Here is a 23,379-nt window from a genome sequence, read left to right on the forward strand (position 1 = left end):
AACAAAAATTAATCCAAACTAAACTAAGTTAAAATAGCAGCTAAGGCAAGAAACTCTACAGTGTTTTTAGACACAGTATTGTAATCAGTTGGAGCACATTTTTTCTTTCCTTTTTCTCCATTACTGCTTTTACATGCTTGCACTGATGAGTGGAGTTTCTTCATCAGTAGATGCAATACTAAAAAGTATTAATTCAAATTTAAATTCAGTCAAAATCAATTATCTAGAGTGAATGTAAAAGTTTTAGAGCAGTGGGTTTTCAGCCCATTAACTTTCTTGTGTTTAAACAGGTAACAAAGCTCCCACTCTTGTTGCTTCAACTCTCACCCTAAGTAGCACACAGAAAATAAAATGCAGTGATCTGAATCAGTGTATTATGTACCCTGAATTGTATTACGATATATTTAATTACTGTGAAATAATTCTTACCATTTCTTACCAGCTCCTTACTGAAAGCACTTGCTTCACAGTAGCTCCTTCCTCGTGAAATGGGAACCGTCTTCACGTTACCTGCCCTGCAGGAATCAGTACTACTAAGTAGAGTCATTGTTATTACATGGATTAATTCTTTAATAATCGTCCTTGTACAATGTGGTCCATTGACCATCCCATTTGCAGGAAAGAAGAATGGTTTTAAGTGACAAGCAAGTTCATTCCAGTCAGAGAGAGAGTCCTGATCATCCTTACAGCCATAAATTAGTTCACCATTCTGTAATTGAGCAAAGAAATACTTATGCATTTCAGAAAGTCCAAATATGAATATTTAATTATAAAGAACGCTGAACAGACTCATTAAGTGTAAGATTTAACAGTTGAAGAGGCATGTTTCAGTGTATACAAGCAGAGAGTCTGATCATGTAACAAAGATGGTTACAATGCATGTTTCTCAGAAGAAAATTAAAATTATTGAACAACTGCATCAATTAGACATTTATCAGTCACAAATGCAATACTGCATGCTGGGGTAAATTGTCTAGTAGGTTCTTAGCTGCTAGACAAGGCACAGGTGCTGAACAGACTCCAGAAGGAAAAGTGACTTGGTTCATAAAGTTTAAAATTGTTCAAAATTGAAATATAAAATTGGTTTATTAGTTGCACAGAACACTCCTCCCAGCCCCGTAAGTTTAACCATAAGCCTTAAGACTTTTTTTCCATAAACACTGATTAAAAAAACCCACTACATTGACTTCAATAGACTTTGGACAATAGGCCCATAACAATTTAGTTAGAGTGGCACTGATGGGTTTGGTTTCCTCCCCATTACCACCACTTTTAAAAATCAAATTACCAATGCTTCAACACAGCTGAAATAATGTAATTGGAGTTATAGCTTATATTGGAGAGCTACTTTGTTTTATGTTGGAAATAGCTCAGACAGAGAGAGAGCTTGTTTTCTAGAATTAACACATATGCATGTGATATCTACATAGTCTACAGAGTAGCGCTCATGTACTGCTATATGTTTTGCTGCATCAGTTGTGGGCAATTAAGTAACATTTAACTTCCTCTACGGAGAAGAAATGTCTCTATACTCTTAAGTAAACGATGTACAACATATTCCACACAAGTTATGAAACTATATGCAAAAATATACCCTTTAAGGAGCACTCAAATTGCAACATTTTGAAAAATACCTTATATTAAAAGGAAAAACCCAATCATGCATGCAGTAGTTATGGTATTACCTGTGGATGCTGTAATACAGTCCCATCAGCCTCATTATATCTTAAAGACTTTTCCAACAAAAATTAAGTGAGGTATTGATTTATCTTCCATAAAATCAAATCTACATTCTAATCACAGTATGGAAAGATGTAAGTTTGAATACAGAAAATCCTCAACTAGATATCTAGTGGGGTTTTGAATATTCAGATGTTAAGTTAAATGGACCCAATAATTTACAAGATAGTATAAAAAAATGCAAGCAATTTCAGTCAATCTTACCTTAAATATTTTTAAATTGTTCTGTGCCTCCTGTAATAAGCTTTTCAAGGCAAAGTGCATTCTCTGTTTATTTCTAGAGAAAAATTCATGTAATATTTTAACAAAACACACTGTTCTCATTATATTACCGTTACAGTAGGACCCCAAAAGGCCAACCATTCATCACCCACGCTGAATATATTCCCATATCGTTACTCAAGATGAAGCCAGTACAAAGAAAGACACCATAAAAGAGCAAACAAATCTGAGTAGTATCCAAGTTCTTGTGAGGTCTGATGTTTTACCATCTGGACCACATACAATAATTAACAGCTACTGAGTTAAATTCTAGAGGTTTAAAAACAAAGATGCAGGAAAAGCACAAATATTGTTGCTATAAATCACAAAACATTTGTCAGCACTTGCACTCCTTAACCCAAGACAAAATTCAACCTAATTTAAGACAATTAGCTATACAGACACACACAGTCAGTAAATCACTGGAGTTAAAGTAAATATTTTCTTACCCTGAGAAGAGATCTAGGGGACAGTATTTGCTCAATCGCTTCCATTTTCCATTTGCTACCTGTTGAAACACATATCACTATGAATGCTCTCAGTTAATACAATAGTTGGTTTATGAAATACACATTAGTTTTGTCTTAAGGAGCTTCAGAATATTTAAATCCTTTGGACATACTATTTCTGGCCAGTAGAGGGCTACCTTCTCTTCATATTTAAACTCCACAGCATTAAAAAGGGGGCATCTCACACATTAGGAGTGAGGCCCATTCTAGGCGCAAACGCTAATATTTAAATAAGGTATTAGAACATGATGTACATATTAAGGGCTAAGTGAATGATTTCAGTGTTTGTTGTTACACACTGTGGCTGATGTAATCTTTTATTGGAACAACTTCAGTTGGTCAGAGAGAAAAGCTTTAAAGCTAACACAGAGCTCTTTGGACACCCACGGACATTACATGACTTCCTGGACCATGTTTACTGAAAAGTACTTGAAACTTAATTTGACATGGCAGTTTACCACACTGACAACTAAAACTGTCAAAGCTGAGCAAAGATTACTATTACCCTTGTTTGTTTCCAAATTCCCACAAAGTTTCTCCATCTCCAGTTGTATATTCATATTCTCTCTCATGCTCACATCCAGCAATTCAGTGACACTTAAATACCTACCTCTTTAAATATCAAGGAAATAAGCAACACACGTACATGTTTCAACAGGAAAGCAGGATTTCAGTAGCATGTTTATAATAAAACTAAGCACACTGCCAGTAAGAGGAAAAGCAGGCTGAATATTTAAAGATTTACCTTTAGGTGCTGATGCATGCAATAACGACACACCTTGTGCTTTATCTCCTGCGAAACATGGCTAGAGAAAGGAATGAACCCACATTTCGGCTGCAAGAAACAAACATTTAAAATGCATTTTAATAGATTTATTCACATGTCCTTTTTTTTTTAAATCTATTCCTTTCCTTCTCTCACATATCATATAGCTAATCAAAGGACTTTAAAGAGATAGAGAGCAGGCAATATCTATTACTAAGGTTAATAGGTGATGCTCATATTTTCCTTGCAGAGGTGCCGACTCCGGGGCTGGAGCTACAGGCGCTAACTTTTCAATGTGCCGGGGTGCTCACTGCTCAACCCCACTCCACCCTTTCCCCCAAGGCTCCTGCCCCTTGCCCCACGCCTGCTTTGCCCTGGCCCCCGCCCCTTCCCCCCTAGAGCCTCCTGCACGCCATGAAACAGCTGACTGGTTGGCGGGAGGCACGGGGAGGGAGGAGGAGGCGGCGCTGATCGGCAGGGCTGCTGGCGGACGGGAGGCACTGGGAGCAGGAGCTGATGGCAGGGCTGCTGACATATTACTGTGGCTCTTTGGCAAATGTACACTGGTAAATTCTGGCTCCTTCTCAGGCTCAAGTTAGCCACCCCTGAGCTAGCATTTGCAAAAGGCAAAGATTATTGCTCTACCTAGTACCTGCACAATTTTTCAAACTAAATATATAGTTACCATATACTTTTATTTTTAAAAGAACGCAGAAGGAGCAATTATTTTTTCCCCATATTTAACAAATTCACCTTGATCTCCACACAGAGGATTGGCCGGTGTTCCACAAAATGATAGGTCTGCAGCCTGGTGAGGTTAGGAAGGCACATAGCATAGCCACTAAGAGTGTCCAAGTCTTTATCACAGCGAGACTCTGGAAAAATAGGGAAAAGTAACAGTTTGTGTACATGTTTATTTTACACTGCAGAAAAGGGGGACCATCAAGAAAGGTAAATGTAGGACACAGCCATTGTTTACCACTGATTTTAAAGTAAAGACAAAGACACAGCACTAGCTGTCCTCCCAGTCTAACTCAAGGCATCATGGTATAAATCACCCTGAATAAAGCCTCAGTTGGAAGTGGGCTAGGAAGAGACAGGGACTATTTTCTTATGAGATTCATGAGGACATGTAAGCGGCTAAGCCTTATTTCAGCATGGGATGGTAACTCAGATGCAATCCTACTCCTGCTCCTAGCATATGATCAAGTGAACATATCACCAGCTTCAGTGCACAGTCTCTTAGGGTTTGTATATACAAGAAAAGGTGCACCAGTTTAAATGACTAGATTTGGACCAGATTTAGTTTTGGTGCAAAATCCTCATGTAGATGCACTTAAACCAGTTTAACTCTTGCTTAAATCACTGGAGCTTGCATTGAATTAAACTAAACCAATAAAAGCAAGGATTAAACCAGTTTATGTCTATATAGCAGGTTTGCACCAATTTATCTAGGATGATTTCAAATCAATTTAGTTAAAGTGGGCAACTTTACAAATATAGTCCAGGCCTCATGCTGGTAGGGCTCAGAGGAAGAGTGATGGGGGGAAGAAAGGAAGAGGAGATGGACAACAGAGGAAGAAATACAGAAGACAAAGAAAACTTATCCTCTCCTAGAATAACATCTGTCACTGACAAGCAGTACCGCATCCAGAAAACCCAGCTTGGGCATTAGAAATGGAAGCAGTGGTAACGTAAGGCCAAATGAAATGACCAAAACTAAGAAAGAAATGGAGCCTACCCTTTACTTGTAAATTATGTTCTCTCCTGCTCACATCTGTCACTTCATGCTCCCCCCATCCCCCCCCCCTTTTTTTTTAAATCAGTGGTGGAAGAGGGTTGGTCCCGTTTTGATACAATCTACACTTCTACAGACACTGTCTCAGAAAGAACATTCCTCTCCAGAAGAACACAGATTTTTTTTTCTTCCAGATTTCAACAGTTTACTATCAGATAGTGCAAAGGTTCTCAAACTAGAGAACGGACCCCCCTGGGTGGGCAAGGAACGTATTCTAGGAGGGCAAGAGAAGCTTTAGGATTACAAAAAACAAACAAACCAACCAAACCAAAAAAAACCACCTTACAGTGCACATTTTATCACCAGCAATGAATAATTAGCAAAGATGATTCCTCCAGACATATCAGGTCCTCAGATGGCACTGTGCATTTGACTACAGATGTCGCTGTACATTTTGACAGATTAATCCATTTGCTATGATGTGGTGTGCACATTTAATTGTAAGCATGGACCACAATCACAGTTTTGGTTTCGCTCTGATTACAATGGATCATCGGCTCATTTGTGCCACAGGAAAAAACCTCAACATTACAACCAAAAAGCTGAAACGGATTCAAGTGAAGCACTGCTACTGCATATAGAATCACAGTACTGGAAGGGACCTCAAGAGGTCATCTAGTCTAGTCCCTGCACTCATGGCAGGATTAAGTATTATCTAGACCATCCCTGACGGGTGTTTGTCTAACCTGCTCTTAAATATTTCCAGAGATGGAGATTCCACAACCTGTCTAGGCAATTTATTCCAGTGCTTAATCACTCTGACAGTTAGGAAGTTTTTCCTAATGTCCAACCTAAACCTCCCTTGCTGCAATTTAAGCCTATTGCTTCTCGTCCTATCCTCAGAGGTTAAGAACAAAAATTCTTCTCCCTCCTCCTTGTAACAACCTTTTATGTACTTGAAAAGGTATGTCCCCTCTCAGTCCTCTCTTTCCATACTAAAGAAACCCAATTTTTTAAATCTTAGGTCATGTTTTCTAGACCTTCAATCATTTTTGTTGCTCTTCTCTGGACTTGCTTCAATTTGTCTACATCTTTCCTGAAATGTGGCACCCAGAACTGGAAACAATACTCCAGTTGAGGCCTAATCAGCGCGGAGTAGAGCAGAAGAATTACTTCTCATGGCTTGCTTACAACACTCCTGTTAATACATCCCAGAATGATGTTTGCTTTTTTTTGCAACAGTGTTACACAGTTAACTCATATTTAGGTTGTGGTCCACTATGACCCCCCAGATCCCTTTCTGCAGTACTCCTTCCTACGCAGTCATTTCCCCTTTTGTATGTGTGCAACTGATTGTTCCTTCCTAAATGGAGCACTTTGCATTTGTCCTTACGTAATTTCATCTTATTTACTTCAGACCATTTCTCCAGTTTGTCCAGATCATTATAACTGTACTCTCTCTACCATTACCTAAATCATTGATGAACATATTGAACAGAACCTGATGCAGAACTGATCCCTACAGGACCCCACTCGTTATGCCCTTCCAGCATGACTGTGAACCACTGATGATTACTCTCTGGGAACCATTTTCTAAACAGTTTCCCCCCCCCCCCCACCTTATAGTAGCTCCATCTAGGTTGCATTTCCCTAGTTTGTTTATGAGAGTCATGCGAGACAGTATCAAAAACTTTACTAAAGTCAAGATATACCCCGTCTACCGCTTCCCCCATCCACAAGTCTTGTTACTCTGTCAAAGAAAGCTATCAGGTTGGTTTGACAATTTGTTTTTAACACATCCATGCTGTTATTCACCACCTTATCTTCTAGACATTTGCAAATTGATTGCTTACTTATTTGCTCCATTATATTTCTAGGTACAGAAGTTAACCTGACTGGTCTGTAATTCCCTGGGTTGTCCTTATTTCCCTTTTTATAGATGGGCACTATATTTGCCATTTTCTAGTCTTCTGAAATCTCTCATCTTCCACGACTTTTCAAAAATAATCGCTAATGGCTCAGCTATCTCCTCAGTCAGCTCCCTGAGAATTCTAGGATGCATTTCATCATGCCCTGGTGACTTGAAGACATCTAATTTGTCTACGTAATTTTTAACTTGTTCTTTTCCTATTTTAGCCTCTGATCCTACCTCATTTTCACTGGCATTCACTATGTTAGACATCCAATCACCACCAACCTTCTTGGTGAAAACCGAAACAAAGAAGTCATTAAGCACCTCTGCCATTTCCACATTTTCTGTTATTTCCCCCCTACTCATCGAGTAACAGGCCCACCCGGTCCTTGGTCTTCCTCTTGCTTCTAGTGAATCTGTAGAATGTTTTCTTGTTACCCATTATGTCTCTAGCTAGTTTGATCTTATTTTGTGCCTTGACCTTTCTAATTTTGTCCCCACATACTTGTGTTATTTGTTTATATTCATCCTTTGTAATTTGATCTAGTTTCCACTTTTTGTCGGACTCTTTTTTGATTTTTAGATCATTGAAGATCATTAAGCAAGGGTAGTCTCTTGCCATACTTCCTAACTTTCCTAAGCAGTGTTGGATAGTTTGGTATATGTACTTGTGTGGTGTGGGGGAAAGGGGGTTGCGTAAACTACTACAGACACAAAGGGGGACTGCGATCAAGTAAGTTTGTGCTAGTCTGTAGTATGGTTTCTGAATGTGATTGGTAACCACAATGTGTTGACACAAACTATATGAAAAATGTGACAGGCTATAACCATGTTTATAATAGACTGTTTCAAATATAATTACAAGGCATAGCATAGACGGGATATTCTTCCAGTGTTTAATAATTATCTTTTTGGTGCTCACCAAATGCAGCATCCCTACTAGTGTATAGTGATCAACAGAAAGACAGGGCTTGAACAGCTGAATTTTCTTGAGCGCTAAGCATAATTTCTGAATTTTCTTAAGAGAAGCATATTCTGCCACACTTCTATTACTGAAGAATCTAACAGCATGACATATTGTAACAGAACAGTTACAGAAGTTGACAAGAAAGGACACTTTCGGAGAGAGCACTACTGAAAAAAAGAGGGGATTAGACACTTGTTCCACATTCATAACAGAATACAACTGCACTCTTGGGAGCATCCAATTTACTCAGTTTTATTTCTAAAAGTCATTACAAATTACATGGAAACAAAAACCTAATCCTTCATAAATTACCTAATATTATTTCCATGTAGTCAGTATATTCATTCCTCATCACCAGCCTTTTCAAAACAGGAGGCGCTTCTGAAGCCACACACAACTGTTTCCCAAAATGAAAATGGTCAGATCTTAATAAACCACGACATAGTTCCTGTTTCAGAAACAATGTCCACTTCCTGTTTGAAGACTGTTCTGGGAATCATGACACAAGGCCCACCGCGTAGCTTACTTACATAAAGTGTAATGAATTTGTAACTAATCATCTCTTCCCATCCCACCCCAGACACACACTCATCAGTCCCTAGGACTGACCCATTACATCTCTCAGAGCTGGATTCTTAGTGGAGAAGGGAAAACACTGCAGTTATGGGACAATTATATTGACTGCAGGAGTTCCAGAAAAAGAAAACTGATGAAAGAGGGAAATTAGACAGAATTTTACCACATCAGAAGAGCTTCCTAAATTCAGAAAATGAGGTTCAGTGTATAAACAGTAGCTAGGACCCAAGAGACAATGATGATTTCTTTGTTACATGTTTACATGAAATCCAGCTTCTTCCTCACTTGCCTCTGAGGGTATAGATAAGAAAATTGCTTTAGAGGGCTGATCAATAAATATTCATCAAGTCAAGGATACAAAAATAAAACAAACAGGGCTGTTCCAAAACCACTAAAATTACAGGGGCTAACGAAATGCTGATTCTTCCACCAAACCTAACTCCATGTTGAGTACTAAGTATACAATTGCCATGTAGTTCCTTAGGCTTTTTTATACTGGAAGGGTAAACCAAAACTGGTCAGTTCAAAATTAAGTCACTATCAATGGGATATCTCCCATCATTTTACTACCAACTTTTGCAGTTTCACAGGATGTAGACCTAGTGGCAGCACGCAGACAGGGCAAAGTTATTTTACCACTTGTCTACTGAATTTTACTTCTGGGGGAATTCTGCGCCACTACATATGCGCAGAATGTATGTCCTCTGCAGATTTCTTTGCTTCCCCACAGAAAAATGACTGACAGGGAAGAAAAGGAAAGCCACAGGAGCCGTCATGCGACCCACCCCAGCAGTATGTTTCGGGTGCCCAGGGCAGCCAGCAGACAGATTAATCATTATGGGGCATGGGACAAGGTTGGGGAAGACCTGTTCCCAATCCTGTGCCAGGCTCAGCTGCTAGCCCTGGCTGGGCAGGGGAGGACAGGAATTCATCTTCCCCTGCTGGTTCAGACCCATCCCCAGATTTCTCCCAGAGCTGCACTTCTTGCCCATAGTCTCTCTCCACTGGCCTATGCTTCTAACTTCTGCTTCCTGAGTAGTGCAGTACTACTGGTTATATAGCTCTGAAGAGGAACCTTCCCAAGGGCAGCTTGTTCGGGGACCTATTAAACTTGCTTTGTTTCCTCAAAAGCTGGAAATCACATCTCCTTGGCTTGGGATTGAAGCAAAATTTCTCCTTTGCTTCTCTCTTAAGTAACTCCAAATCACCAGGGGGGAACCCCTGTACAGGGAGCTGCTCCTCCATCCACCCAACCCTTGTGCATCCAGACCTCTTCATACCCAGACCCTCCCACCGATCCTCACCCCCTACACTCAAAACCCCCCTGATGAGCCCCACTCCCCTGCACCTCGACAAGATACTTGCACCCAGATCCCACCCCACCGAGCCCCAATCAGCCACACCTGGATCCCAATATCAGAGCCCACTCCCCCAGCATCTGGACCCTCCCCCGAACCTCCCACACCCAGACCCCCCACCAAGCTCTATATTCCCCCTCACTCAGTCTCCCGCTGCACCCCAACCACTTTCACCTGGACCCCCACTGCAGAGTCCCACTAAAATTGCACCCAGAACCCCCAATAAGCCCTTGTGCATCCAGATTCCCCCCAGCACCCGGATCCCTCAGTGACCTGCCCACACCCAGACTGCCCCCCAGAGAACACTCTCAACCCACACCTGGATCCCCCCCCCCCCCAAGCCCCTCCACACTTGAATCCTGCCTTGCTGAGCCTGCCTGCCCACACCTGATGCACCTGGCGTGAGGTGGGGGGTGTTTCTGTGGCAGGCCCAGTCCTTGCACTGTGTCACGGTTGGGTGCAGCCTCACCACTGAGTCCGTGTCCGGGGTGGGGGGAGCTGCACAGTGATCTCCCACCTCTGTGCAGCCAGTGGCCTGTGCGCTTCAATGCCATGCTGGAGCCTCCACATTTATTTGCGCAGAATTTTTTATTTGTTGGCGCAGAATGCCCTCAAGAGTAACCGATTAGATGTTATAGTGGTTGTAACTAGGACTGTCAAGTGATTTAAAAAATTAATCGCGATTAATTGCACTAAGTACAATTTAAATATTTTTGGATGTTTTCTACATTTTCAAATATATTGATTTCAATTGCAACACAGAATACAAAATGTACAGTGCTCACTTTATTTTTTATTACAATATTTGAACCAGATGGATAAAAATCAATGATTAAAAAAACATTTTTTTCATTAAATGCTTTTTGAGGAAAAAAATTATCTAAAGATAGTTTTAATTAAGATACATTATAGCTCAAAGATCTCATCATGGAATAGGGATTATAAATTCTAATTCTATATTATGAGACAATATATTCATGTAATGTTTAAGAAAAGTTTTGTAAATGAGTTCCAATAGTTCATGGATTAGGGACCCAATTTTATGGGGCTCCAAGGGCTTCTATATAGATTATCTAGGTTAATCTTTCTATCTACCTAATAGGACTCAGTGCTCAGTCTAGAAGATACCATCAGAGATGCTTAGTTTTGCAGTTCTCAAGCTGTGGATTTGTGTCTCCAGAGATAACATGCTTGTTAACAGCAGAAATGTTTTTAAATAAATATACAGAGGTGAGAAATAACAGGCCTCAACCCTATTGTCCCTCTGCAGTCCCTTACCTCTCTCTAAAAGTGCAAAGTTTCAAAAAGTTCAATGAATAGAAGATTGTTGGGGGCGGACTAGATCTGGACAAGGAGAAGAAGTCTGGAGATATGTGTGAGAAGGGAGGCAGTAGAAACAAAAGTGAAACTGTTTGAGCAGCATATTCCAGAAGTCTTGAGGTCTTTCTGGGTGTAGCCTTCACTGATTTGAGATCTATCATACCATTCTCTCACTAGAAGGGAAAACCTATAATGGCAGCAGACCATAAAAGAGACCCAGTTTGGGTCTCATCTATCTCTGAGTTGTATTAAGGTTATAACAACAAACAAGAATGCACTTTTATGTAGAAATCCAGGATTAAATCTGGTCTTCCTGACTAGTGATTTAAATCATGATTTAAATCAAATCCACCCTGATTTGCACTGTAAAACACAAAAGAAATAGTATTTCAATTCACCTAATACAAGTACTTAGCGCAATCTCTTTATCATGAAAGCTGAACTTACAAATGTAGAATTATGTACAAAAAATAACTGCGTTCAAAAATAAAACAATGTAAAACTTTAGAACCAACAAGTCCACTCAGTCCTACTTCAGCCAATCACTCAGACAAACAATATTGGTTACAATTTGCAGGAGACAATGCTGCCCATATCTTGTTTACATCACCTGAAAGTGAGAACAGGTGTTCACATGGCACTGTTGTAGCCGGAATCACAATATATTTACGTGCCAGATGCGCTAAAAATTCATATGTCCCTTCATGCTTCAACCACCATTCCAGAAGACATGTGTCCATGCTGATAATGGGCTCTGCTCGATAACAATCCAAAGCAGAGTAGAACAACGCATGTTCATTTTCATCAGGAGTCAGATGCCACCAACAGAAGACTGATTTTCTTTTTTGGTGGTTTGGATTCTGTAGTTTCCGCCTCGGAGTGTTGCTCTTTTAAGACATCTGAAGCATGCTCCACTCCTTGTCCCTCTCAGATTTTGGAAGGCACTTCAGATTCTTAAACCTTGGGTCGAGTGCTGTATCTATCCTTAGAAATCTCACATTGGTACCTTCTTTGCATTTTGTCAAATCTGCTGTGAAAGTGTTCTTAAAACAAGCATGTGCTGGGCCATCATCCGAGAGTACTATAACATGAAATATATGGCAGAATGTGGGTAAAACAGCAGGAGACATGCAGTTCTCCCCCAAGGAGTTCAGTCACAAATTTAACACATTTTTTTTAACAAGCATCATCAGCATGGAAGCATGGCCTCTGGAATGGTGGCCGAAGCATGAAGGGGCATATGAATGTTTAGCATATCTGGCACGTAAATACCTCGCAACACCAGCTACAAAAGTGCCACGTGAATGCTTGTTCTCACTTTCAGGTGACATTGTAAATAAGAAGCAGTCAGCAGTATCTCCCGTAAATGTAAACAAACTTGTCTTGGCAATTGGCCAAACAAGAAGAAGGACTGAGTGGACCTGGAAGCTCTAAAGTTTTACATTGTTTTGTTTGCGAGTGCAGTTATGTAACCAACAAAAATCTACATTTGTAAGTTACACTTTCATGATAAACAGATTGCACTACAGTACCTGTATGAGGTGAACTGAAAAATACTATCTCATCATTTTTACAGTGTAAATAATTGTAATATAAAGCAAGCACTGTACACTTTGTATTCTGTGTTGTAATAGAAATCAATATATTTGAAAATTTGAAACATCCAAAAATATTTAATAAATATCAATTGGTATTTTCTTGTTTAACAGTGCGATTAATTTTGATACAAAAATTTTAATCGCATTTAATTTTTTTGAGTTAATCGTGTGAGTTATCTGAGATTAATCAACAGCCCTAGTTAAAACATCTCTTCACAAGTGCTTCCAACATTAAGATTAGTGAAGATGGATTTGTAGTAAATTTGTAAAGAAAGCGAACAGAAAAATCTAGACCAGTTATACCAAAGGATATTCCTAGCAAGAAATTTTTACTGCTTGGAATTTAATTGCCTGCCAACAGATTAATACCATTACTAACAAATTTCTCTTACTACTCATTGATTATGCAGATCTCTGTTTCAGAAGTACTGTCTTCATACCCCAGTCAAGTACATATTGTTTATACAGGAATAATAGAATCGAATCATAGGGCTGGAAGGTCATCTAGTCCAGTCCCCTGCACTCATGGCAGGACTAAGTATTATCTAGACCGGGGTGGGCAAACTTTTTGGCCTGAGGGCCACATCTGGGTGGGGAAATTGATACAGGGCCATGAATGTAGGGTTGAGGCAGAAGGATGGGATGTGGGAGGGGGTGTGGTGTGCAGGAAGGGACTCAGGGCAAGGGGTTGGGATGCAGGAGGGCTACAGGGTGCAGGAGGGGGCTCAGGAAGGGGGGTGGGGTGCAGAGTGCGGGAGGGGGCTCAGGGAAGGGGGTTGGGGTGCAGGTTCTGGCCCAGTGCCACTTACCTCGAGCAGCTCTGGGGTGGCAGCAGCGCACAGCGGGACTAAGGCAGGCTCCTTGCCTGCCCTGGCTCTGCTCCTGGAAGTGGCCAACATGTTTGGCTCCGGGGGGTGGGGTGGGGCAGGCAGCTCTGCTGCATGCTGCCCTTGCCTGTGGATACCACCCCCGAAGCTCCCATTGGCCGCGGTTCCCTATTCCTACTGCGGGGGGCAGTGCCTGCAGGCAAGGGCAGCGCATGGAGCTCTCTGCCCTCCCGCAAGCCCCCTGCAGGGGCCAAAGGGACGTGGTGCCAGCCACTTCCAGGAGCGGCGCGGGGTCAGGGCAGGCAATCCTGCGGGCCAGATTGAAAGCCTTGATGGGCCAGATCCAGCCCATAGTCTGTAGTTTGCCCTTCTCTGATCTAGACCATCCCTGACAGGTGTTTGCCTAACCTGCTGTTAAAAATCTCCAATGATAGAGATTCCACAATCTCTCTAGGCAATTTATTCCAGTGCTTAACCACCCTGACAGTTCAGAAGCTTTTCCTAATGCCCAACCATGCTAATGCCTTATCCGTGTAAAAGACTGAACTATTACTTACTCTGCAGAGTAAATGTGATGGAGATATTGTAAACACCGTGGATCCCACTGTTTGTGCAAGATCTAAATCTTTTCATTGGGGCAGAACCTCCTTGTGCTCCTATGCGAGGGCACAAAGGGTGCAGCCACTGACACCCTCTGTCATTCCCTTGCAATCCGCAATTGGGAGGACTCTGAAAAATGTGGGGAGAGGGCAAGTTGTGGAATCCATACTAACTACAGTCAAATCACCACAGTTCCTGTAGGGCAATGGTTCTCAAACTTTTGTACTGGTGACCCCTTTCACACAGCAAGCCTCTGAGTGCAACCTCCCTTATAAATTAAAAACACTAATATTTAACATATTATAAATGCTAGAGGCGAAGCAGGGTTTGGGGTGGAGGCTGACAGCTCACGACCCCGCATGTAATAACCTCATGATCCCCCTGAGGGGGTCCGGATCCCGAGTTTGAAAACCCCTGCTGTAGCATAACTATTCGTTCTTTGAGTTTGCATCAGCATGGATCCTACTGTAGGTGACGGGAAAGCAGTCTTCTCACTGGATGGTGGGAATGAGGAGTTTCAGCTTCATTAGTCAAATAATGAATGAAGCACTAATCTCCCAAATGTGACATCTGATCTAGTTGCTAGGTCTAGAGCATGATGTTAGATTAAGGTCACTGGGTGGCTCCACTTTGCTGCCTTGTGGATCTCAGATACTGTACAGTCCTGAAGCAGGCTGAAGATGCTGTCTGTGCTTTGTCGGAGATGGTTACAACATTCAGTGGGAGATATTTCGTAGCTATCTGATAAAATGGAAATACGTGTGATCCATTTAGAGAATCTGTGACTAGATGGCCTGGCCTTTTGAAGGGTCAGATTATGGTTACAAACAGGTGACGAGAAACTAAAAGGCTTGATCTTGTCAATGTAATAGACTAAGGCTCTGGAGACATGCAGTGTATGTCGTTTCTTTTCCCCCCTGTGAAGATTTGGGAAGAAGACAGAGGAAGATTGACTAGCTCAGGTGGAATTCTGCAACCACCTTATGGTGGAACTTGAAATGTGATCACAGCATAACTCTATGAAAGAATTTATAGGGAGGTCCAACCATGAGGGCTTGGATTTCACTGACCCACCTTGCCAAAGTGACAGTAACCAGAAAGAACATTGCACAGGTACGATGGGATACTGTCAAGTAAGACAACTGAGAAGAATGTGCAAACTTGCCAATATTGCTGTGAGGTGGACCTTGGAAGCTGACCACTAGATCAACATGCTTCAAGGGCAGCAAGTAGTCAAGGATCCTCAGTATCAGTTCCTCTTCTGGACATTGATTGTTGCACTGTCCGTATGAAGAATCTTTTCTATTATGAGGAGCACGTCTTCCTTGTTGATGGCTTTCTGCTCTGGGAGACTGCTCCTAACAGATTAATGAAATTCTTAGCAGTACTGCTCAACCAACCACCATCCAATCTTTCAGGTGCAATGACTGCAGATCTAGGTGCAGTATCTGACTACAGTCCTGGAATATTATGTTCAGACAGGCTGGGAAATAGTTGTGAGGCCAAATCTGCAATAGGTCTGACAGACATAATTATCCTCAACCAGTAAAAAAGGATTACTGTGGCCTTGGATGTTACCCTGGGGTGGAATCTGCGGAATGACATATAAAAGAGGCCTGAGTGCACTGTAGCAGGAATGCCTCTGGCAACAAACCCAGGCTCATGCCTCCTCCGAAGCAAATCCTGGGTATTTGGTGGCAAAAACGTCTATTGTGGGAATCCCCTGTTGACAGAATATTGGCCCTATGATGGGCTTTTGCAGTGACCACCAGTGGTTGGGTTACTAAATGCCTGCTGAAGTATGCCAGGCTGTTGCTGACTCCCAGAAGGCGCAGAGCCTATGGGGTTATTCTATGTTGATGACACCACAACAATAGCTTGATTGCTTCCTGGCAGAGGGGTGATGAACCAACTCCTCCCTGCTTGTCTATGTAGCTCATTGCAGATGTATTGTCTGTCAATATCTTCACCATGGAGTTCCGTAGGATGGGTAGGAGTGCTACACAAGCCAATATCATGGGCCTGAGCTCCAGGAAGTTTATGTGGAGATTCAAGATGTCCTGGGATCAGGTGCCTTGCATGTGCAAGTGGTTCAGATGGAGTCCCCACCCAGTTCCTAATGCATCCATGAAGAATGTCATTGTCAGAGAGAGTACAGAGAATCAAATTTCCTTTCAGGCATTCTTGAAGTACAACCACCAACTAGGTTCCTGCTTGAGCTGGGACTGTGACCCTCTTCTTCAGCTGAGGTCCTTATACCACATGAAGTTATAGGAGCCACAGGTGAAGCTAGACAAATGGCATCACATATATACACCAACATGTAGCCTAGTAGTCCTGGAATAAGTAAGTACCATCTTAACTGGACTTCACTTTGGGTAACCTATTATCAATCAACTGGACTGGAACATGTCCTCAGGGAGACTTTTGCCAGTTGAGAGCTGATCATAGCCCCTGTGAACTCTATCATCTGTAATGGGTTGAGATATTTTCTCTTAGTTCACAAGGAAGCTTAGCTGGGTGAACAATGAGAGCACATACTCGAGGGTTGTTGCAGTCTCCTTCTGGGACTTGCCTCTGATCAGCCAATCATCTAAGTACAGACAGACATGGATGCCCTGTCTCTGAATGTGCTGCTACCACCATTAGACATTTCATGAAGACTCTTGGTGCTGTAAGGAGTCTGAATGGCAGTAATGTGTATTGATAGTGGTTAGACCCAATGTGAATCTGCAGTACTTCCTGTGATCAGGAAGCATGGCTACATGGAAGCATGGATCTGCAAGTTGAGAACCATGAATCAGTCTATAGCCTGAAGAGATGGAAAGATTGAGGCCAACATTACCATCCACAACCTGAGATGGCATAAATACTTAAGTTCCCTCAGCTCTAGGAGAGGATGAAGTTCTCCCCCACTCCATTTCTTTTTGGGATAAAGAAAGTATGAGGAATAGAGGTAGGTATGTCCTGGTGATGATGAGAAGGAACAGATTTCCTGTAAGGGCAGCACTGAGATTATGGCACTCTTAGTACCAGAGTTTGAAGCTCAAATACTCAGAGTCTGCCAGGGGCAGCTGAGGTTGTGCCGCCCCATACAGGAGAATCCAACCATCAGAAATCAATTCAGATGGGTTGAGTTCCTTTTGTTGTAGTTTCGTACAGCTAGTAGAGAATTCTGAATAATTTCACAGTAACTAAAGAATAGCAGGTCAGATACTTATTAGGTTCTGTCTTGCTGCCATAGGCAGTAGGAGTGATCAAATGGAGGGTCGAGGGAGAATGCCTTTCTATGGGCGAATGAGGAGGCAGAAGGGACATGCACTGTCCTGATGGATATAGCCATCCAAAATACTATGATCTCACATGCATGTTGCACACGTGCAAATATAGTAGGATTCACACTGACATCACGTTTCCAAAACAAACAGTAAATTCCTACAGAAGCCCTCTCTAAAGCAGCAGAAACTCCTTGAAGTCCAGGCTGAGAGTCCACCGAAAACAGCAGAAGCAAAAAGGCGGCCTTAACCTCTGCAGACAGGACAAGAAGCAATGGGCTTTAATTTCAGCAAGGGAGGTTTAGGTTGGACATTAGGAAAAACTTCCTAACTGTCAAGGTGGTTAAGCACTGGAATAAATTGCTTAGGGAGGTTGTGGAATCTCCATCATTGGAGATTTTTAAGAGCAGGTTAGACAAACACTTGTCAGGAATGGTCTATGAGTGGTCACCAACTTGTCAATCATGATCGACTGGGCAATCCTAGAGGATCGCCTAGCTGATCGTGATCTCTGGCGGTGAAGTTTGGCTTCCGCTAAGGCAGACTCCCTGCCTACTCCAGCCCCATGCCACTCACGGAAGCAAGCAGCACAGCCCCGCAGGCAGGTCTCTCCCTCCGCGTGCTGCTCCTGCCTGCAAGCACTGCCCCCACAGCTCCCATTGGCCATGAGAGCTGTGGGGGCAGTGCTTGCAGAGACGGGCAGCCATGGGCTCTCCACCACCTCCCCCAGGGGCCGCAGGGGCACAATGGGCCCTTCCAGGAGTGGTGTGGGGCCTGGTATGTAGGGACCCTGCCTTAGCCTCGCTGCGCCTGTCGCTGACCTAGAGCCACCAGAGGTAAGCGCTGCCCAGTGGGAGGCTGCACCCTAACCCTTATCCTTGTGCACCCTCCCAGAGCCAGTATCCCATATACCCTCCTGCATCCCAACACTCTGCCCCAGGCTCAGCCCAGAGCCCCCTCCCACACTGCAAATGCCTCGGCCCCAGCCCAGAGCCCACACTCTCTCCCGAACCCCAACCCCTTGCCCCAGCCCAGTGAACGTGAATGAGGGTAGGGGAGAGCAAGTGATAGAGAGAGGGGGGAATGGAGTGAGCAGGGCAGGGCTTTGGAAAAGGGGCAGGGCCTTGGGGAAGGGGGTGGGGTAGATCCTGGGTTGCCCTTAGATTCAAAAAGTAATCCTGGACGTAAAAAGGTTGGAGACCACTGGTCTAGATAATACTTAGTCTTATACTAATACTCAGTGCGGGGGAGGGATAGCTCAGTGGTTTGAGCATTGGGCCTGCTAAACCCAGGGTTGAGAGTTCAATCCTTGAGGGGGGGCCATTTAGGGATCTGGGGCAAAAAATCTGTCAGGGAGGGTACTTGGTCCTGCTGTAAAGGCAGGGGACTAGACCTGATGACCTCTCAAGGTCCCTTCCAGTTCTATGAGATAGGTATACAGGTCTGTCACATCTTACGCGCATTTAACATGTGCAAATTCAGCTTTACGTGGTCAGCAAAAACAAAACAAAAAAACACAAAAGAGAAAAATAATTTAAATACTGTTCCTGTAGTGTGGCGATTCCGCCCGCCCTTACACTCGATGTAATTTTGACTATACACGGTTTTCGCTTTACGCGCTGTCCACGGAACGTAACCCCAGCGTAAGATTAAACAGACCTGTATCTCCATTACAGACTAGATGACCTCTCGAGGTCCCTTCCAGTCCTATGATTCTTCCAACTGAAAGCACATCCACTGAAATACAGCTTTCAACAAAAACTACTAAAATTCTTTGCTTTAAAGGATGGGAAGGATGACAAAGGAATAAATTCTACAAAGATTAGCTTAATTACTTTAACGAACAAACACTAAATTGTTTGAAGGTTTGTTGCAAGCAGATCAAAAAGAAAATACTGGTGGAAAAACATGTGCAGGCTCCATTTCAAGGAAAAATACACAATCAGAAGAAAACAGAAGACGACTTGAGTACATTAAAATACATCAGAACACAGAAAAAAGTCAGCAATGGCAATATCACTAGCTTCAAGTCAAGCAGATGTTGCATACTCAGCTGGGATGGGCGAGAGTCAAAAAGCAAGCCTTGTATATCCAAGGAAACATACTGCCTTTCTGACTGGCTTTAATATGAAGAACATGAGAGTATAAACCTCATGCCAGATGACACTGGCCCATAAATCTCAAGCATCAGTGATTCCTACCTAAATTAGGTGGTCTTTTTAGAAAGATATACTGTATGAAAAACCTCTAAAGCCATTGAGGTTTGATTGGAAATATTTCCCTGTTAAAAACAAAACTGCTGTCCCAACCTGAACTTGACCTCATCAAGCTGTCATACAACCATAGCATGTGATAGCGTCTTATAACTAAGAATCAAGGCTTGTCTTCACTACCAGGGAGATCGACGCTGCTGCAATCGATGTAGATGGTGTCAATATAATGGGTCTAGTGAAAACCTGCTATATCGACAGCAGAGTGCTCTCCGGTCAACTCTGGTACTCCAGCTCCCCGAGAAGAATAAGGTAAGTCGACCAGAAAGCGTCTCCTTTCAACTCAGCAAAGTGAAAACACTGGGATAAGTCAACCTAAGCTACGTCGACTCCAGCTACAATATTCATGTAGCTGGAGTAGCGTAACTTAGGTCCACTTTCCCCAGTAGTGAAGACAAGCCCTCAGTATCAGTCAGTGCAAGGATAGGAACTCTGAAGAAAATTCTGAGAGCTGAGTGTGTGGGGGGCCCTCTCTCCCTTAGAAATGAGAGGATTAGGTCCCATCATCCTGGCTCAATTCCAATTCTAGTAACTAATGCAGTCTACCATAATTTCTCCTGTAATTTCAGTTAAATTATTCATTTCCCAGGCTAATTAATACTATTGTGTAGTATTACTGGCACTGTTAAACTGTGCTCTGTATTCCACCCCCAGTGGTGGATCTATTTCAGCAACATAGTACAGAGAGTCCTGTACTTAATCTGTAAAGCAATTCCAGTTCTTCTGGATTGAAGACACCATAAAGTATAATGTTGTATCTTACATAGACTTTAGTACCATATCATTCCCCAGAGGACTGCACTAGTTTAAACCTGTGAATTTGTTCAACTAACCACCCAAGAGCCTAAGAGGAATCAATAAGAAGAGGGATATTTTTTGAATTTTCCCCTGTAGGGATTAGAATATGACATATGGTGAGTTTTCTAGGAAAATCTACTTCACAAGTGTCATACTATTTCATTGTGGAAACAAGGAAGCTGAACAACACTTATGATTCAGTTTTCATGCAGACTACAGAGAAAGGGTTCAAAACCCAAGCTTCTTAGTAAATGAATGCTTAGTTATGGGTGACAATAGATACAAGTCAACTTCCACATTCTGGTTCATTTTACATAAAATACTTTTTCACTAGTAAAGCAGAAACAAAAATACGTAAGATATTATCAATGTCTAGCCTCAAACGAAAATATTAAAAACAAACATCTACTTGCATTTTTTGAAACTGACCAACCCCAAGGCACAGTTACCTTTACATGTCCACATTTTTTTTAATTCCATTACAAAAATGGAAAACGGGTTTTCTGTTCCCATTACTATTTGTAAAAGTCTTTTTAGCAAAGAAAAAACCTGACTACACAAAGTGCTTACAAATGCACATGTTAAACAAACAAACAAACAAACAATTTCTCCCTCATGTTTTTTTTCCATGGATAGTAATTTAGTTACATAGATACAACATTTCCAAACAGTCTGATTTTCAAGTTGACTGTGTCCCTTTAAGTACTAGGCAACAGCAATGATTAAATGATATTGTAACTTATCAAAAAAACTTTCAGATTTTATCAATTAATTTTTTCTCATGCAATTTAACTGAAAATTTTACAGCTGAATGCAAGAATCTTAATTATAGCAATGGGATCCTTACCTGGCCTCTCAGACTGGATCTTTAAACAAAGCTGTTTTACAAAGTCCAAAGGTAGCTGAACAACTTCCTAAAACACAAATTTTTAATATTTTAACAGACAGGTTCTTTTAAAAGGAAATATCTTAAAATAAAATTTTACATGGAAATACATAAATACATAAAATTTTGGATGGGTGTCAACAAAGTAGGTCAAAACCTTACATAAAATCAAGGTTTGGTTGAGAGTTTTGTTTGTTATTCAACCCTATAAAACAGTATAAGTTTCATCTTACCCTGAGTGTCTGAGGAGACCAGATAAGTAATACCATATCCTGGCACGAGACACAGAAAAAGCCCTTCGCCAGTTTGTCAGTTTCATGCAACTACAGGAACATTATGCATTTTCTTAAAGTAACAAAATCAGTTTGTCTTTGTACTTATAAACTTATACTTATAAACTGGCAAGGTTCTTGTATTTAGGGATTTAACACAGCAACCAAATAGAGCCCAGGAACTTCTAGATTGTAGTATAACTAGATCTGATCTCCTCGCTCAGGGAAGCAACTCAGCTATCAAATTGACATAAGGAGGTAATGGATTACAAGTCTCAAAATATTAGGCTCTCCCAGGCTAAATTCATCAGCGAGAAAAAGAGCAAAAAGAAGCCAGACATTTTGAAGGTTAACCATCCTTCCCTAGAAAGAGAGGGCAGGGCTGGGTGAAGAAGAGACCCCTTCCTCCAACATGCCACATTGGGAAACAGGCTGGGCAGTCCGTGCTTACAAAACAAGTTTGAAGTCAAAGACAATAGATTAAGTAATGATGTATCGTGGGCCGGGCAGGATTCCATTCATAATTGCATGATCTCAATTATAATAAAAAAAATAATTGCATCTCTCACCTTGTGCTAATAAGGATCAGAGGGGTACTCTAATTCTTTTGCATGAATGGCTATAATCTGGAGTTTGTGCATTATCTCATAATGTAATAGTATTCTCTTATCTTACTGAAATGCTTGTGTTAAAACCATTTGCACAGTCCACTTGAATTGTAATTCCACATAAAGTTTCAAATACAACATTTTCCCTAATTTGGCAGTTTGGATTTAGGGTTTACTACATTTGTGTCTCCTCTTCCACACCAAAAGAGACTGGGCTATATTAAAAGTAGACTTGAGGAGTGGGCGGCGTTTAATACTGTATTTTGGAATGTATCTATCATGTTACCAGTGTTCACAAGTCAGCCCCCACTGTGGAGTTGATTTAGCTATATGTGGTATGAGAGAAGCCAACAGCTTTTAGTCTTTTGTGGCCTAGCTGTGTTAAATGTTTTAGCTTTTTGCTGTTGTTGTTCAATAGATATATTCCAAATCTGCCTTTTTTAATTAAACCCAAGATTTTACTGCAGTATAAAAAGTAAAAATAGTGCCCTATTTATACTGCAAGCTCCACTGAGCTTTTATTTTACAAAAATGAGCAGCTTACTCACAAGACAGAGCCAAGAAAACAGGTAGTTCTAGTTCCTTCTACATTTATCTAAGGCATAAAGCTGCCAGTGGAACAATAATGATGTTTTAGAAAAAATTGTCTTTAATGTATATCCATATAAACATAGATAAAGTTGACAATGCCAATCTGTAGAGGCAATATCCCGGATCCCCATGCCCCCCCTCCCTGACATAGAAATGATACCCAGGTGACTTAACTGAAGAATCAGGTCTTAAGTCATTTTATCATATCCTTTTCCATCTTGGTATTTTTATTGTTCCAGTCACTGTAGTATCTAAGCACCTTGCAAAAGGTAATAAATTTATCCTCATTATATCCTAGTAAGGTAGAAAGTATCATCCACATTTTACAGACTGAACTGAGGTGCAGCAAGATTAAGTGAATTGCTCAAGAACACTTAGTCTATAGCCAACTGAGGAATTATCCCATATCTCCAGAATTTCAGTCAAGTATCTTAACCACTATCCTACCTCACCTAAACTTTTCCCCCTACCATTAATATTCTTACACTGGAACTTATTCTAAGCAAT

At 41.6% G+C, this 23,379-nt stretch overlaps 1 protein-coding gene across 10 annotated transcripts in view; it reads right to left on the reverse strand.

The window, feature by feature from the left end:
* The window catches only part of IPPK (inositol-pentakisphosphate 2-kinase), a 96,897-nt gene that overhangs the window by 12,049 nt on the left and 61,469 nt on the right, over positions 1–23,379 (reverse strand). For all 10 annotated transcript variants that reach the window (XM_045024935.1, XM_045024934.1, XM_045024941.1 and 7 more), the window contains 6 exons: positions 21,363–21,429; positions 4,030–4,151; positions 3,256–3,345; positions 2,451–2,509; positions 1,945–2,017; positions 430–709 (listed from right to left, as the gene is read on the reverse strand). In XM_045024935.1, coding sequence (XP_044880870.1) covers positions 430–709; positions 1,945–2,017; positions 2,451–2,509; positions 3,256–3,345; positions 4,030–4,151; positions 21,363–21,429 — 691 coding nt within the window. The remainder of the gene's footprint in view (positions 1–429; positions 710–1,944; positions 2,018–2,450; positions 2,510–3,255; positions 3,346–4,029; positions 4,152–21,362; positions 21,430–23,379) is intronic.

Source organism: Mauremys mutica, chromosome 7, assembly GCF_020497125.1.
Source record: "Mauremys mutica isolate MM-2020 ecotype Southern chromosome 7, ASM2049712v1, whole genome shotgun sequence".
Taxonomy (NCBI): Eukaryota; Metazoa; Chordata; order Testudines; family Geoemydidae; genus Mauremys; species Mauremys mutica.